Source organism: Microtus pennsylvanicus, chromosome 17, assembly GCF_037038515.1.
Source record: "Microtus pennsylvanicus isolate mMicPen1 chromosome 17, mMicPen1.hap1, whole genome shotgun sequence".
In the NCBI taxonomy this organism is placed as follows: Eukaryota; Metazoa; Chordata; class Mammalia; order Rodentia; family Cricetidae; genus Microtus; species Microtus pennsylvanicus.
The window spans coordinates 33,767,193-33,786,345 of NC_134595.1; the positions used below are offsets into that span (position 1 = coordinate 33,767,193).

General features: G+C 38.8%; 1 protein-coding gene across 4 annotated transcripts in view; it reads right to left on the bottom strand.

Annotated features, from left to right (window-relative positions):
• Positions 1-19,153, bottom strand: part of Dis3l2 (DIS3 like 3'-5' exoribonuclease 2) — a 328,490-nt gene that overhangs the window by 251,744 nt on the left and 57,593 nt on the right. For 2 of the 4 annotated variants that reach the window (XM_075951632.1, XM_075951630.1), the window contains exon 6: positions 6,682-6,723. The exons of the other annotated variants lie outside the window; for them this stretch is intronic. In XM_075951632.1, the coding sequence (XP_075807747.1) occupies positions 6,682-6,723 (42 nt within the window). The remainder of the gene's footprint in view (positions 1-6,681; positions 6,724-19,153) is intronic. 4 annotated transcript variants of the gene reach the window in all.

The window sequence follows — 19,153 nt, forward strand, 5'->3', positions numbered from 1 at the left end:
TGTGACTAAAAAAGCATGGGATAAAACCGGACTCTGAACATGACGAACAATGAGGGCTGATGAGAAGCCAGGGGCAATGGCACAGGGTTTTGATCCTACATAATGTGCTGGCTTTGTGGGAGCCTAGCCAGTTTGGATGTTCACCTTCCTAGATATGGACGGAGGGGGGAGGACCTTTGACTTTCCACAGGGCAGGGAACCCTGACTGCTCTTTGGACTGGAGAGGGAGGGGGAGAGGAGTAGGGGGAGGGGAGAAGGGTGGGAGGAGGGGGAGGGAAATGGGAGGCTGGAAGGAGGCGGAAACTTGTTTTTTTCCTTTTCTCAATAAAAAAAATGACAAAACTAGTATTCTTTTTAAAGAAAATTCTGTGTTTTTATTTCTGAAAGTCTACTGATAAGGCTGTAAATGTTTGCTTGAATCAACTATTACTCCTTTTAGAATCACAACGATTTTTGACACAGAATCAAAACAGGAATATAATACTACCCAGGAAAGAAAATAACCTAAATGTTTTGATAACTTGTCAACTAAAATAAAGATCATTTACATTTAAGGTTTTTACTTATATAGGGATTTAAGTAGTATCTAACCTCAAATTCTCTCACATCAATCATACCAACCTGCAGCAAATGCATTTCACATCTCACAGATATATTTCAATATCCTGGAACTCACTGAAAAATAAATTTAATCCGCAGACCATTTCTGAAAATCAGATAGTTATAGTAAAAAGTATCTGAGGACAAGAGAACATCAGACACTGAAACAAGAACCATATTCCAGGTTGGGCATATTCCATATGGTTGATCTCTACTAAGAGACTAAGAATAATTAGCAGGGAGAGTGGGGCTAGGGCAATGGCTCAGTCAGCAAAATGCCTGCCATGTAACCAGGAGCACATGAGTTTGATCCCTGCACCCACATAAAAAAAAAAAAAGCTAGGCATGATGGCATATGCCTATAATCTGGGACTGGGAAGGCAGAGACAAGTAAATCCCTGGGCCTCACTTACTGACTAATCTACCCTAACCAGTGGGACCCATGTCCCAGTAAGAGACCCTGTCTCAAAAAACAAAAAGAAACAACAAAGTGGGTGGCTCCTAGGTAATAAAGAAAAATGTTTGACTTCTGGTCTATACACACACACACACACACACACACACAAATAATTACCTGGGCTGGGGGCTTAGACAAAAAAAAATTTCAAGAAAAGAGGGTATTACCAGAGACACAATGCCCTATTTCATGTTGCTAAGAGGCAATGCATGAGTAAAAAAAAAAATGTCAGAATGAACTAAAAATAAACCCTATCTACCAGGTAAACAGTAGTATTATAGATAGATGATAGATAGATAGATAGATAGATAGATAGATAGATAGATAGATAGATAGATAGATAGACAGACAGATAGAACCACTTGGAGTAAATTAACTAAGGAAGCAAAGAATCCTACAAAGAAAACTTTAAAACTCTAGAAAAATCGAAGAAGGCCCTAGAAAATAGAAAGACCTCCCATGATCATGGATTGGTAGGTTCAATTCTATGAAAATGACCATCTTACCAAAAACAATATACAGAGTCAACGCAATCTAATCAAAATCTCCATGCCATTCTTCACAGAAATACATATTAGGTAATAAAATCCAGACTTCTCGTGTCAGAGAAAGGAGATGTAAATGGAAAACTAGAACAAACTCTGTGGTGTTTTACTGGAATTAGAGATATTTCATAGACATAAATTTTAATGGATAGAGGTGTGTGTGTGTGTGTGTGTGTGTGTGTGTGTGTGTGTGTGTGTGTGTGTGTGTGTGTTTACTGGTTCTTGTTCACTAAGAGGTCTTCATAGAATCTGCATTTCTGTGCTAAAAGGAAACAGGTTTTCTTGGGAAAAGATTAATTCCAGTGAAAGCACTATGTAACAGATCCATTGCAATTTAAACTAAATAAATAATGGTAAGAAATTACCTCTCAGCAAGTAATGAGAACAACTAATTATGCCTCTGAGAAGAACATGATCTGCTCTTTCCCAAAGAGCATCTCTGTACAGAATCACACATACTTCTTAGGATCTGTGAATCAAACATTTGCTTAATGCCACTATGACATCCACACTCAAGATTCTAGCACTTAGTTCTCATGGGTCCTGACAACATGAGCAGCCATATCTCTGAAAGTAAGCCACCTAGGCAAAAGTGATAGCATCTCAGCAAAGATGATTTCAGAGAGAACAACACATAACAGTCTCTGAAGTCAATGGGGGAGGGGGACTTTTGTCCACTAAAGCATGGTGCCCCAGCCACTGGTCAAGATGACATGAAGAACCTAAAGCAAGTTCCTAAGAACTCTAGCCTGATTCTCAAAATACATTTGTTTAATGAAGTTGCTTGGGTTTAAAAATTAAGAGTTTGCTGTTATTTTTACTTCCTTTGGCCCTAAGAGTAGTATAGCATCATTACTTTGTAGTATGAGGGCAGTGTTAAATCAGGGTGCTTGTGGAGGGAGGAAGCATGTCTTTAGGAAGGTATTTCTTTTTCCACCATGGATACTATATTTCTGAATGAATGCATAAAACCAAGTATTAATTCTAATTCGTATTTCATAGAAAGTCATGTTTCACTTAAAACTGACAAGATTTCAAATGTTCCCTAAAGGCTTTACATGCATGTACTTCCACAACTCAGTAACCAAGAGGCATCTACTGTCAACTAAAAGCTAGTCTAGCTACCTCATATGAAATTATTCTGGAGGGAACCTACTTATAGGGCTTAACTATGAAGACACTCTAGAAAAGAACTGAAGGAAAAACCTGGCCATGAGCTGTAAAATGCATCAGAACTATATGTGCATACACGTTTGCAATAACATAAAAGCAAAAAGTTTATCTACACTATGGTTCATAGCTTCAAGCTAAGACCTGCCTAGAGATTTAGTAGGAAAATTACATTAACTGAAAGCTCTCAAGCTTCACTGGCTAAGTCTCCAACCATGCATAAAGATAACCTTTTTTCAGCATTTTCTGGCTTCCTTTGCAAACACCTAAGCCATGTAACAAATGGAAAGCTACCTTTCAACAAACTAGAGCAGGAAACAAAACAAAACAAAAAAGGTGTTTGGGACCACAGTCATTGTGCAGCCCTGAATGCTGACCTTAAAAGGAGCTGAAATAGCCTGATCCCAAAGGAGTTTGGCTGCAGGTTGTCCTTGGTGGTACAGTTTGGGTTGAGTTGGGTTGGGTTGGTTTATTTGAGACCAGGGTCTTACTATGTAGGCTATTCTGGCCTTGAAGTCACAGAGATCTTCCTGCCTCTGCCTCCAGAGTGTTGGGGTTCCAAGTGTGTGCCACCACACCCGGCTTCAATTTTTTATATTCAAGCAATGGTTACCTTTAAGATGATGTAGTAACATTTTTTAAACCAACAGTTTTCTATGAATACAACTCGAGAAAAAAAAGTTCATACTTTTTTTTTTCATTTTTAAAATCTGTCATCCTCCCCTATGCTGATAGAAACAAAAACTGAGTTTAGTGTACGCCAATTCGACCATGTAACCTTAGCTTATGCGGCTGCAAAAATTCTGGAAATTAACCCAGGCTGAGATTTTTGTATACTAAGTATCAGCCAAGAACAAATTTTTACAGCTAACTTTTAAACTCTTAAAAATTACACTTTATAATGGAAATACTGACAGATGTTTTACCCTAAAAGCACTGTTATATTTCTAACTTTTAAAAATACAAAACTATGAACTCAGCATCAAAGATAGAAGAATGAAAAACAGTCATTAAATTATAAAATTACCTTTTTAAATAAGCATAAATAAAAACATCCAATGTCACAGCCAGTTAGATGATTCAGTGGGTAAATGGTCTTCCCACCAAGCCTGATGACCTGGGACCCACACAATAGAAAGAGAACCAACTCTCACAAGCTTTCCTCTGACCTCCACATGTGGGCTGTGGCACATATGCACACATACAAATAAACAAATGTAATTTTAGTACATACACACATTTTTATGGAACAAATATGCTTGTATGCCCTAACAGTTACATTTAATTTTCCAGATGTTCTTAACCACTAAGTCAGTATTTCAGTGAATGGAGGACTTACCCCACACATGCACTGTCATCAGTGTCTGACTTAACCATTAGCCCATGTGTAGACAGATCCCAGCTCTTGCTTCAACACTCAAAGAGGACTCAAAGTACGACTTAAAGAGGATAACAACCTGAGCCTTGGAAAACTTGCAACATAGGAAACCAATCTAGAAGAAGGTACTAAAACAAATAACCTATGACAAGGATATCCCACTGGAGAACATAAAGTCAGGCAGAGTGGACAATTGCGGCTAAAGAAAATGTGGTACATTTACACAATGGAGTACTACACAGCAGAAAAAAATAACGACACTGTGAATTTTGCAGGCAAATGGATGGAGCTAGAAAACATCATTTTGAGTGACATAACCCAGACCCAGAAAGGCAATTATCACATGCACTCACTCATAAGTGCTTTTTTAAACAAAAAGCAAAGAAAACCAGCCTATAAATCACAATCCCAGAGAACCTAGACAACAATGAGGACCCTAAGAGAGACTTACATAGATCTAATCTACATGGGAAGCAGAAAAAGACAAAATCCCGAGTAATTTGAGAGCATGGGGACCTTGGGAGAGGGTTGAAGGCGAGGGGAGAGGCAGGGTGGAGAGCAGAGAAAAATCTAGAGCTCAATAAAAATCAATAAAATTTTTAAAAAAAAGAAAATCACCACGGGAGGGGGGAGCAAGGCCAGATTGTGAGTTCGCTGATGGAAAGGAATATCAAAACTTTGTAGTCAAATCTGCTGTGCTCATCTTGATAAGTTCAATTAAAACACAATTATAAGAGCTGGAGAGATAGCTCAGTGCTGGCTGCTCTTGCAGAGAACCTGGGTTCAATTCCTAGCACCTACATGGCAGCTCACAACTGTCTATAACTCAAGTTTCAGAGAATCTGATACCCTCACACATGCAGGCAAAATACCAATGTATATAAAATAAAAATAAATTATTAAAACACAATTATATTTGTGTACTAATTAAAAGTAGTACAGAGTAATACCATTAAATTTTCCTCCTGTTTTAAATACCTTTAGTCAGTATAACTCAGTTTATTTGCATATAGAAAAGTATACAAACCTAGTGTCTGATGTGATAGACTCTTACAAAGTAAACACATCAATATAACCATATACAAGATGAAGAAACAGGACCACCAAAATTCTAGCTTTCTACATTGCACAAAACTACCTTTTTTTCCCTTTGGTTTTTCAAAACAGGGTTTCTCTGTAGTTTGGAGCTGTCCTAGAACTAGCTCTTATAGACCAGGCTGGCCTCGAACTCACAGATAACCGCCTGCTTCTGCCTCCCGAGTGCTAGGACTAAAGTGTGCGCCACCACCACCCAGCTCACATCTCCTTGCTTTTAAGCTCATTCAACAACTAACACAAAACGTGAAACTGCTGAGGTTTGAGTTTTTATTTTATGTGCACATGCATGCAGTGCCGACAGAGGCCAGAAGAGGGTGTCAGATCCCCAGGAACTGGAGTTACACACAGTAGTTAACCACCATGTGGATGCCGGGAACTGAGTGTGGGACCTGCTGAGCAATCTTTTCAGACCATGCTAAGAGATTTGACTTGCCTGAAAGTGCTATGTCTATAAAACTACAGGCCTAAGAAGAAAACCATGAAGAACACCCCATCTAGCACTCAGCCTTCCTATCACCTGTGCTTTTCTCCCTGTAAAAGCCCTCTGTGCCCTGGGCATCCAAGGATGAAGCTGTGAGGACAACAGTCCCTCATCTCATATGACCAGCCCCTGAAGAATTCCTGCCCACCAAATGGCAAGCAGCCAGAAGTTGGACAAGAACAAAGGAAAGTAAGACAAAAATGAAATTACTCTTTATCAATTACAATCTCTAAAAATCAGTTTAGGACTCGGCACACACTGCCATAAATTTATCTGATAATAAAGTGTTTAAACTGTTTTCTGGGGGAAAAATTAAATAGTCCACTCAAGAACAGCTTGAAATCGACTTTTCTAGAATGGATAGGTAAAAAAATTAACTTATGTAATCAACAGCATTTTGACATGACATGCTTGAAATCCCCCAAGCAAAACATAACTCCTCCAATCAAAAAGGATGGGGACTTATGAGGAAGCCTGTGGCAACGATCAATACTTGCACAAGTGTGCACGCGCGCACACATACACCCCTAATATTATATCTTTTCATCATCAAATCAACAAAGAGTTTTCCCTGTCCTTTTCTAAAATTCCTCTGCTATCAACTAATTCATAGACATATTTGAGTTCACAATTCCTGATTTCCACTACTTAACTACTTTTCTTTTCCAAAAATCTAGTGATATAATGTATGGGCTTCTGTGTGCACTGGGCTAAAAATTCTTGTTCAGTATTTCCTCCAATGGTATCTAATAAAAGTAAGATGGATCTTAGGGGACAAAGTCTTTGAAAATAAGCCCCCATGTCTACTCATACTTAACAAATGATATAACTTTCTGTTACGCTCCATACCACTCCATCATCTGGCTGCTTTTGTATCTTTTACAAGATGCTTTATAATAAACTCTAGGTTTGATCCTTTGCACTATGTAAAACCTGGCATAAAAGTACATACCTGTAATCCCAGCACTCCAGGCAGAGACAAGGTTACCCTTGGCTATACAGCAAGTTTGGGGAAGGAAAGAAAAAAGGGATGAAAGAAAGGAAAGGAAGGAAAGGAAGGGAAGGAAGTAAAGGAAGGAAGGAAGGAAGGAAGGAAGGAAGGAAGGAAGGAAGGAAGGAAGGAAGGAAGGAGGCGAAGAAGAGGGGAGAAGGAAGGAAAGGAGGAAAGAAAACAGAATAATTTATATTTTATATACAAAGGGGAAAATTATATCTGGTTCCCATATACAAACACATAGAAAACCTGACTGAACTTCTGCTGCCCCATCAATGACACTTAGTTCTTTAAAAAAAAAAAATCTGCTTCAAAAGATCACAAATTTAGTGAATTTACCATATGCTCTTTCTTTCTCGTCACAAAATGTTACATCAAATAAAATGAACCAGATGCTTTTCTAATACTGTAAAATACTGGACTTATTCAACAAATATTTACTCCCTGCCTACTGTATGCCAGGTATCAGGAAGCTACAAGCTACAAGAAAAGTAAAAGGAACACATGAAACACACTTTAGAAGCATCCATGACTTCCCAAGGACTATGTTAGGTAATTCTAAGTCATTAATTTTCACCAACACACACACACACACACACACACACACACACACACACACACACACCATTTATAATTAACACTTCCCTGCACACTCCAAAGCTCAGAGCCAGGAAGTGAAGGACCTAGAATGCAATCCCAGCCTGAACTGACAAGACACATGACTAGAAAGACAGACACCCAGTTCCTACCATGACCAGTTTACACTTAAAGGAACAAATGCTTCTATATCTTTATACACACAGTTCTGAAAGCTTTTCTTCTCTCCTAAAGGTTCTTTTGGCAAACTCTCAATCTGAATCTCAAATGTCATCCATCATAAGAAACTCAAACAAGCTCTACTAGGCAGAGCTTCCTATCACCTCCCTCCATCAGGCTCCTGCATCTCTGTCACCTCAATGTTCAACTCTTGTTGAGCAGCATGTCCAAAAGCACTGTGGATCTGAAAACTGACCGAGGGTATCTGAAGATGGCAGTTACAATCCCAGGGCCTAAGTCAGTGCCTAATACAGCCAATATTCAGCCAATCAAGTTGAATAAACAAACGAATTGTGGACATCATTTAAATAAAAAAAAGCTAGTTCAAACTACAATGTGTAAATAAAAACACATAGAAACCTATACAGGAAAAAATATATTTAATAAAAAAAAAGCAAGATTCAAGGCAGAAGCTTGACGTGTAAGAAAGGGAAATCAATAACACATGTTAAAACTAAGAAAAAGAAATTCATTAAAGAGGAACTTCATGTCAGAGAAGTACCAGAAGTCTCATAACTAAAGCTTGGTGGATCAGGAGAAGACAAAGTATCTGAGTTCAAAGGACATGGTGGAAGAATTGGAAAAGTCTAATGTAAAGACAAGATTAAATAATAAGGTACCAATGGGAATTCCAAGATACATGCTACATTCTAAAAGGACCAAATCTGTAAGTTACAGGCACAGAAGAATCCTGTTCTAAAGTCATAGAAAACATTTTCAAAAGAATTATAACAAAAAAAAAAAGTCCCAGAGTTAGAAAAACGGATGTCAATTCAGCTATAGGAGGGGTTTAGGACATCAAATAGGCAGACCAAAACAGAAGCTCCCCTGTCATATATAAAACATAAAATATACAGAACATAGAAAATACATTGAAAGCAGCATGAGAGAAATATCAAGTCACAAAGGCAGGGTGATAACAACAGCAGATTATTCTGTTTTAAAAGCAAAGAGGGCCTGGAATGACGTACTTTAAGTTCTGAAAGATAACAACTGTAAACCCAGACTACTATATCCAGCAAAGCTATCTGTCATAACTGAAGGAAAAATGAAAACTTTACAAGATAAAAATAGACTAAAGGGATTTATGAGCACTAAGACAATTATGTAGAAGATATTTAAAGGGATCCTTCAGGCTAAAGAGGAAAAAAAAATTCAAGCATAAAGCCCAAAAAAAGAAAAAAAAACACTAGAGTAATGGTTAAACAAGAGAAAAAGAAGGAAAAACAAATAGTACAAGATGGCAAGAATCAAATACAACTTCCAATAATAATTTTGACTATTAATGGTCTCAATTTCCCCAGTCCAAAAGTAAAGACTGCATCAAAAAAGCAAGAACCTGAACAAGAGAGACAGAAAGATTAAGAAGACCAGGAGGTCTACTGTGAGATAGTATCATTTATATATAGCAGATGATACCCATGAAATCTTAAAAAAATTCAGATGCATAAGTAAACCTACACAGTGACAATATCATTTGACTTGCCAAGCCATACGGGGAAAATCTCACAGGTACCACCCTAGATGAAGAGCTACAGGCAGTTAGTGGCTACTGAGAAAGGGAGAATCAGCTCTCCTCTTGATGCAAGGGCTGTCTCTGTATGTGACTTTGGTATTTCTCTCATGCTGCTTTCTACTAGTAATCCCGGGAGGCTATCTAATCCCAAGCAGTCACACGAGAAACACTCAACAGGCTCAGCAGGGTGTGTGTGTACACGCACACATGTTCACACATATATATGTAATAAAAGAAGTCAGAAATTTAAGAGGGAGTAGAGGAAATAAGGAGGACACCAGAAGTGGTGGAAGAAAAATGGGGGGGGGGGTGATGAAATTATGTAAATATAGTAGTCATGTATAAAATCCTAAAAAAAAATGATAACTTTAAAAAGTTTTGAAGGGAGGAACCAAGCCAGGTGGTAGTGGTGCACACCTTTAATCCCAGCACTGGGGAGGTAGAGGCAGGATGGCTCTGATCTATAGAGTGAGTTCCAGGACAGAGGAAACTCTATCTCAAATAAGTAAATAAATAAATAAGAACTACTTGTGACTTCTAAGAAATGCAGTGCAGGTCCGCCTTAGGGTAAAAGAATGGAAAGGGTACCCATGTAAATGAACTTAGGAAACAAACAGGTGTCACAGACCTAACATCTGACAAAAAAGGCTTCAAACCAAACTAGTGAGAAAAGATAAGAGTCACTTCATAGTGAATGAGAGAGCACTCCAATTCTAAATTTTTATGTCAAACACAGGTCTACCCATGAAAATGCTATTAGAAGAAAAGTCACAGATTAGCCCCAGCATAACAGTAGTGGATGACTACTAATTGACAGGCCATCCTGACAAAAACAAACAAGCAAAAAACCAGAGAAATGTTTGAATTAAGCGACATCATAGATCAAACAAACTTAGATATCTATAGAACAGTCCACCCAAACACGGCATAATTCCCAGTTTTCTCAGCAGCCCAGGGACTTTCTCTAAAATAGATCATATACTAGGGCTTGATGAAGTCTTTTTTTATGTATATGGGGGCTTTGCCTACATGTATGTCTGCACCATGTATGTGCCTGTTACCCATGGAGAGAACTAAATAGAAGAACTACAAATTGGAAAAGAAGTCAAAGTATATTTGTAGATGATATAATCCCATACATAAAAGACCCTGAAGAATCCATTAAAAATTCCTAGAACTAATGAACATTTTCATCAAAGAATCGGGATGTATAAGTAGCCTACAAAAACTAGTAGCCTTCTACAGAAAAGGTTACTGAGAAAGAGTGAGGGCATCAAACCCATTCACAACAGCCTCAAAATACACATACACACACACACACACACACACACACACACACACACACACTGGAATAACCCTAACAAAAAATGTGAAAAATATTTTCATAATGAAAATTTTAAAATACTGAAGAATAAAACTGAAGAAAGCACTGGAAGATAAAAAGCCTTTCTATAATTATGAATTCATATGATTAATATTATAAAATGGCCATCCTACAAAAAGCAATCTACATATTCAATGCAATCCCAATCAAAAAACTAATACACTCCTCCAAGAAACAGAAAAAAAAATCTTAAAATTTATATGGAAAGACAGATAACCAAAGCAATTCTAAGTAAAGGAATGCTGGTGGAGATACTACTATACCTGATTTCAAGTAATACTATAAAATCATAGTAATGGAACGAAAAGCAAAATAGTGCTGGCACAAAACCAGACATAAAGATCAATGGAATTTAGGGCCCAGATACAAGACCACGCTACTATAGCCATCTGATATTTGACAGCATCTTGTCAACAAGTGGTAATAGTAAAACTCAATGTCTACCGGAAGAAGAAAGAGCCTAGATCCTTCTCTCTCACCCTGCAAAAACATCAATTCCAAATGGATCAAAGTGCTCAACATAAGAACTGAAACTCTGAAACAGCTATAGAAAAATAAAGCACGTAGATTAAGATTTAGGAATAAGAGACAAGATTCTCTGAACATGGCGAACAATGAGGGCTGATGAGAAGCCAGGGACAATGGCACGGGGTTTTGATCCTACTTAATGTTCTGGCTTTGTGGGAGCCTAGCCAGTTTGGATGTTCACCTTCCTAGATATGGACGGAGGGGGGAGGACCTTGGACTTTCCACAGGGCAGGGAACCCTGACTGTTCTTTGGACTGGAGAGGGAGGGGGAGAGGAGTAGGGGGAGGGGGAGAAGGGTGGGAGGAGCGGGAGGGAAATGGGAGGCTGGGAGGAGGCGGAAACTTGTTTTTTTTTTCCTTTTCTCAATAAAAAAAAAAAAGATTTAGGAATAAGTAAAGACTTTCTGAATAGGCTCCCTGCTCAGAGGGTAGAGCCAATAATCAACAAACAGGATCTCATGAACTAAAAAGTTTCTGTACAGCAAGGAAAGCAGTCAATAAAATGAAGAGGCAGCCTGCATAATAGGATAAAAACTTTGCCAGCTATACATCTGACAGAGGATTAGTATCTAGACTATATGAAGAACTAAAAACAAAAACTGAACAGCAAGGAAACAACCCAATGCAAAAATGAACTACAATTATAAATAATATTTTTGACAGTATAGGTAGCTGAACTTAAAAATGAAGTCTCTTTTCTAAACTTTAAATGTAGTAACTTAAACATTTCATACTGCCTTCTAATTTTTTACCTTTTCAGATAAAGAAAAAGAAGTTACCTCCCCTTTTCAGCCCCTCCAAATTATGTCACTGAAGTACTGCACAGAAATGGAAAGATATGATGCTCAAGTTCCTGGGAGGGAGTTCAGACTGTCAACGTTTCAAGACACAAAAATAACTACCACTGTCTGATTAGGAAATGTCTCCCATAGGCTCACACATTAGAAGCCTGGTCCCTAGCTGGAGAAAGTAAGTCTCTATTGTGTGCCTTTGAAAGTTATATCTAATCCAGAGATTGTTCTCTGCTTCCTGTCATGAAGTCAACAGCTTCCTCCATACACCCACACTGCCAAGACACCATGTACATGGAGCCAAGCAACCCTGCACCCACTGAAGTCATGAGATGAACCCTCTGGATCCATGTTCCCAAAGCAACCCTCCCCTCTTTTGAGTTGTTCTCGCAGGTGTTTTGGCCTACACTATGCAAAAGTGATAAACATTTAAAGTTTATTTTCAATAAGATTTCAAAATATACCGAAAAGAACTAAAACGTGCTCTCAATTAATTGGAAGAAATAGAAAACATGCATCATTACAGACACAAGGTAAGAGGTAATTCTTCAGGAAAAAAATGAGTGAAACTGGAGACTATTAAGAGAAATGACATAACCACTTGAACTTAAAAGGTCTCTGAAAAATGGAGAAAGGTTACAGAAGTCTTAGAATAAACACAATCCATGACAGACCAACCTAACCTTTTGTCAATAAACATATTTTTCTCACTACAGCTGTAGGAATAATATATCTCTCTCTCCTTCATCTGCTGCAGCTAACTGCAGAAGGGAGGGAGGAAGGAAGGTAGAGACTGCAGGGAGCACCTAGACCTACACAGAGAAATTGTATCATCACTTTAATCCTCAGAGGGCTCTCATCCAGCTAAAATAATGTGTATATATTGTTTCCTTCTGTTAATTCTTTATTTTAAAGATAAATAAGCGTCACAACACTACACGAATGTTTATCAACTGGTGAGAAGATAAACTGTAGTAACGCCATTGGCTGTAATACATCTATCAACGAGGACAAAATGTTGATGGGTTACAGCATGGACGTACCTTGGAAGATACTAATTTTTAATTGTTTTTATTGAGTTATATATTTTTCTCTGCTCCCCTCTGTTCCTCTCCCCTCCCCTTCTATCCTCTCCCATGGTCCCCACGCTCCCAATTTACTCAGGATCTCTTGGCTCTTTCTACTTCCCATGTAGATTAGATCTCTACATGTATATCTCTCTTAGGGTTCTCTTTGTTGTCTGGGCTCTCTGGAGTTATAAATTGTAGGCTGGTTTTCTTTGCTTTATGTCTGAAAGCCACTTATGAGTGAGTACATATGATATTTGTCTTTCTGGTTCTAGGTTACCTCACTCCATATGATGATTTCTAGAGCCATCCATTTACCTGCAAATTTCAAGATGTCATTATTTTGTTCTCTGCTGTGTAGTAGTACTCCATTGTGGAAATGTACCACATTTTCTGAAGATAATTAATACTTTAAGGAAATAATACATAAACTGAAATATCATTCAGTTTTATTTAATCATCTATATAACCACTTCTTAAATACCAATGCTCACACAGATCATACAGGGCTCTTGTTAAATGCAGATTCTTATCCACTGGGTCTTGAGAACAGAGCTTGAGAGTGTGTGGAGCTTCAAGCACATGGACCACACTTGGAGCTGCCAGCATTCAGATTTACCCAAAGAGAATACCACACCTAACACCAAGAGCAAATTAGAGAGAAGTGGCAGAAAATCCAAAGTCAACATATGCAGGCTGCCAATGTTCAACCCCTCATTTTCCAAAGATATCCTAACCTTACCCCAAAGGTCTGAGACAACAGCACTTACCAACTGAAGATACCATCACAGAGTATTACAGACATGAGACCTCACTTCCCCATGTGTCGTGTGTTCACAGATGTGTTACAACTCTTCGTGCAGGGTTATTTCTTTTCCTGGAACCATTGGTGGATGCTGCTACAGTTTAAACACACCCTCTTCACTCAGACAGCAACAGAGTGATGGCATTAGGAGGTACGACTTTACGGGTGGTTGGTTAGGTCATGCCGGCCCTCCCTCTTCTTACAGGCAGCACCCTCTCTGCTTTTCCATCTTTCTGCCTTCAGTAATCACATAAAGGCCAATGCCTAAGTCAAGTGACAAAGTGTAAGGGTGACTGTGAGGCTCAAATCAGGAAGTGAGTCCAGAGGCAGAAACAAAGGGCAGCCCTGGAGCAGAAAATACCCCTCACACACAACTGAACCTGTCTGTGCTTTCACTCTTCAGACTGGGAGAGAACAAGCTTTCTTTTGTTTAGAAATGTTTCCATATATTTTGTTACAGCAACACAAAATGTACTAAAACACTGGGTTTTCAGGTGTACAATCTGCTTGTGCCACTGCCTGGGGAGGAAGTGCAACAAAGCTGATGATGTACCTCCAGCTACTAGCTTCCCCCATGTACGTCATACAGTTTTAGGAAACTCCTAAATCTAAAGCAGCTTGAGCTCTTTCTATATCAAGTCTTCTGGTCCTTGATCCACTCTATACTTAATTTTCTCATCAGTCTTTATTTCTTCCCAAACTTTCTTTCCAAAAAGCATTCTTTGGCCCTCTCCAGGACTAGTTGGTAATCCTGTTGATACTCCCACCATACCCAGGATGCTCCCTCTCACCTCACTTCCCTCTGCGTTGCTTCACTAGACTAACTTTCTCAAGGTGAGTTCCTCAGGATAATTAGCCCTATTACACTAAGGCATTCGTTATGTCTGACAAATTCACTTCTCTACTTTGCATAAGGAATAGCACTATTCAAATAGCATCCTTGCTCCTAACAGTCCTCACATCATTTTCTATGTTCTGTGCTGGTAGTAAGAACCATACTTCTAAGATCACCCACAATGTCTGGTTCACTATAAGTTTTCAACATAACTCCACAGGCAAAGCAGCATGATGGCTCACCACACTCCCCTGATAACAATATATATATTCCAAGCCACTGATATTGGTAATTCTCCTTTTTCTGTGCCAGCCTATAAGATATCTCCTTTATTCCTGACTGCGCTCACATCATGTTTGTAGCCTTGTATTTTGTCACTTGCCTCAAGCACTGATGTCTATTTGATGACTATCTGCCAGGACATTATTCTGTACCCTGACACAATCAGTCCCCGTGTAGCCTTAAAAGGACATAGTGGAGACAGGCATGATAGTACAAATGCCAGTAATCAAGTACTTGGGAGGTGGGGATATAAAGATCAGGAGTTCAAGGCTAGACTCAGCTACATAGTGAGTTCAAGGCCAGCCTGGGCTATTTGAGACCCTATCTCAAAGTCAAGTAGAGAAATACTTGTCCTTTTTATGACCACTGCAAAGATCAATTCACGTTACCACTGCTAAAGTTACTGATAAAGGCCTTGAACATGAAAACAGAGCTGAAGGACAATGGAGGAGAAACAGAATGAGAAGCTGGGCTGGGCTGTACTAAAGAGAGACATGTCAGAGACATAAGGCTGACAATATGGTCTCTATTCCAAAACATATAACTTAGAACCTCATCTGCAAGATTCATATATAGCCTGATCAAAAAGGACCTGAAACAGGCCATCAATATGTTCCAATAGTCAATATCACAGACGGTCCATATTAACCAAAACTAACTTCCCAGGACGATTTTTCTGCTCCTGTGAGCTCAGGGCAACTATTCCTCCTTCCGATTTTCCCTGTCTTCATTCCCAGTACCACATTCTGTCCTGCTGTGCTCTGTTTGTGTCTCTACCCACACCGTTCACTCTCCTTCACTGGATGCTCTTCCTCTGCAGATAAAGTGTTTCAGTACTCCCCAGGTTCCATCCGTCTTTTATCTCCCCATAAAATCCCCATTCAATTAAGTGCCACTGAGGTCAACCAAACATCTACCACTAGTCAAGGCCTTACACTTCAGCTCTACATCCTAAGAGAAACTCCCCTCTAGTTTTACAATTTTACATGTTCCTATGTTCCTATGCATGCCACACTCAAGGCCAAATGAACTCTTCCTACCACAGCCTCTGAGCCTGTTCCCTTTTCTAGATCCTACCGTAGCAAATGATGCTGTTGTGCCCTCAATAACCTAAACACAAAGTATAGGTCTCACCCTAGTTTCCGCCATCTACCTCACTTACTACAGCCAATCACTGGGTTTACTAAAATCTAAATTCATCTCCTCCTTGAATTTGTCAATGCCACTGGGGTTTACCATCTCTCCTTAAGGATCTCTAAACAAATTTTCCCATCAATCTCCCACTTTTTTCCTTTTCCTTTAGGTCATTCACCCTATCAACCAGAATATTTTAATAAGCAAATATGACTGTCACCTTGCCAGAAAAGTCTTCCATGACTTTCCAGTGCCTACATCTTAATATTAGAACTTTCATATGCAGCAAGACATTTCATGATTTGAGACATCCCCCACTTTTTGATCTACCAGCCTAGCTCTTCTCTTACATTGTAAGTTCCAAAGCACTACAATATATATGGCTCTCCAATGCTACCAGCATTTTCTCAATAGACCTTTGTACAAATTCTTTATGCCTGGCATATATTACCTAAATTCATAAGACAATAACAAATATGTCCTAAATTATGACTGGATATGGGATACAGTAGACCTATCGGCTTCTTAAAGTAAAAAAAAAAAATGAGAATCTAAACAATAGCAGTAGCAGGTAGAAGTATCATAATATTACCCTTATTGATAAACTCTTATGCTTTACAAATATTGTCAAATAAATCCTTGTATATTTCTTTAAAATACAACATCGCTAGCCTCCCACTTACAAAAACTATACCATTGCACCATTAACTTAATTTGAAAAACAACAAAATTACTTTGCATCACAGAATGTACTTTAAAGCAAGATTATATAACCAAGGGTGACCTTGATGACCATCTGGATCATTTTCAGTTACTTCTGAATTCTGTTTTCATTAATTGGGATGAGTTTGCTCTAAGTGATGCAGAAACTCATCCCACAAGCACTGGCATATATTTTTCAAATGGTTACTCAGCATGTAACATATAATGAGTATAATTAATCCAGAATGACAGCCACAAATGCCATTTGGCAAACAGATCCTGCTACCTTTGATTACACACACTTGGGAGGACTGCACCTCTTGATCCTCTTCCAGTTATGTAGAGCCAGGTAACTGATTCTCTACTATTTCTGGACCAGGCATTTTAAATATTGGTGTCCCTCTGCCATTCTGTTGTAAGGAGCTGCGGGCTGTGTTCCTGCTGCCCCAGCTCCTGGTCACCTGGCTAGCTTATGCCCCGAAATAACAACACACAAATTGTATTCTTTTAAACACTGCTTGGCCCATTATATCTAGCCTCTTCTTGGCTAACTCTCGCACCTGGACTAGCCCATTTCTAATAATGTGTGTAGCACCCCAAGGTGCGCTTACCGGGAAGATTCTAGCCTACGTCCATCCTGGGTCGGAGCTTCATCGATCGTGCCTGCTGGGGAGAGGGGAGCATGGCCTCTGTCTGAGGTGTCTTACCTCACTTCCTCTTCCACCCAGCATTCTTTTCTATTTACTCCTCCCACCTATGTTTTAACCTATGAGGCCAAGCAGTTTCTTTATTACTTAACCAATGACCTTCCTCCATCAACAGGAATACATGGCAAGAGGAATATATGGCAATGGTTCCATCCAGCCTAGACTCTGGAGTAAAACTAACACAAAGCAAAAATACTGGAGGATGTTGCTGAACACAGAGCATGTGTAAGATATAAACCACACTATCCCACAGTATAAATTCATCTATTACATAGACTAGTTAGCATTCAGATATTCAAAGGCACCAATATTTTATGTCTCCTGTGTACAAAAAAAGCAGTAGAAAACTGAAGAGCTAGAAATAGAACATTTGTACCTTATACAAAGCACAGCTTTATAGTTTTCATTCTAGAACTAGCGGATTAATATGACACTTCTGGAGCACTCCCATGCCATTTGTGTTGTATCTTGTCTATATTAACTCATTCATTGCAATGAATATGGATTTCATCAAACCATCTCCATGCAATTGAGGAGGAATGAAATTAATTTTTAACTTATAATCCTAAAATATTAATTGGGAGTTTCCCAGAACAAATAAGCTACTCTATCCTTAAATGATGCAGTCTTTATTTCAGACATTTCAACCTGAATTACAGCAATCTGAAGACATGTTTAAAACAGGCAAGAACCTGAACTATTTGAGCCCAGAGCTGGCAATGAGTGAGAAAAGATGAATGTTAAAAATAGGTTTGTGTACATAAGAATCTCAGGAAAACCTGATCATGGTAGTAGTACACCTTACCCACTGGACAACTCTGGGTGGAGGTTTCCGAACCTCTCCTCCATCATTAAGTACCTTCCAAGTCCTTTCTGGGACTGCCATGCAGGCCAAGAAAGCAAACATTTCTGAGAAATTCTAATTCCACTGGAATTGACAACAATCCAAAACGATAGTAGTTATGTAAGAGATTGGATTAAATATAATCTAGCATGATGGGTGCATATTTAAAGAAGAACTTGGAAGACAAAACTTTCAAACAATCACTTCAAGTAAATGTTGATTGTCAAAGGAAACAATTTACTGTACCAGGCCAATGTCTTGTGACCCTGAGAAGGTTTGGAACAGCCACTGAAAATTAGGGATTAAATGTACACTTTGATTTTTGTTATTTGGTTAATTTAGAACAAGAGCAGCACTTCCTTTATTCTTTCAAACTCAAGCTAATTCTTTCTGAGCCAATCTTTTCTTAAAAAAAAAAATCTGAGCTATCACAGCTTAAGCATCACTATCCCTGCACAAAGGAAAACTTGCTTAGTAAGCACACAATAGTCATGATGAAGAATGTCCATAACTGTCCTTGGCTATTCTGGAACATATATTGTATTGCACTGTAAGCTGAGTGACCCAATAGTATCTTGAGAGAGATCTAGACTCAACTAGAGCAGGACCTAACTGATTTCCTCTCACTTGTCTTCTCACACCAGTGTAAGGGGTCAACAATACATGAGATGATTCATGATAACTAAGTGAAGGAGCCCCAGGCACAAGGTTTCCAGTAGGTATCAATGTATCAAGCAGACTCCAGCCTGTCTTACACTTTTTAGCGTTAGTTAAAAGAATACAAAGGCTAAGTCCCAGTGAGTAAAATCTTTGCTTGAAATCTCATTCATTAGTCAAGTTCTGTTTCACACTGTTTTATCTACTTGAGTCTAATTTTAATATGATCCTGCCAGCCTCCTTTACTCTAGTTTCTCTGAGCTGATTACTATGGCTACATCTCACCTCAGTTCCCAATTAAACTCAAGAAAGGGCTTCCTTTTCAACCCACCTCTCAGAGCCAAGACACCAGAGTTGAATCTT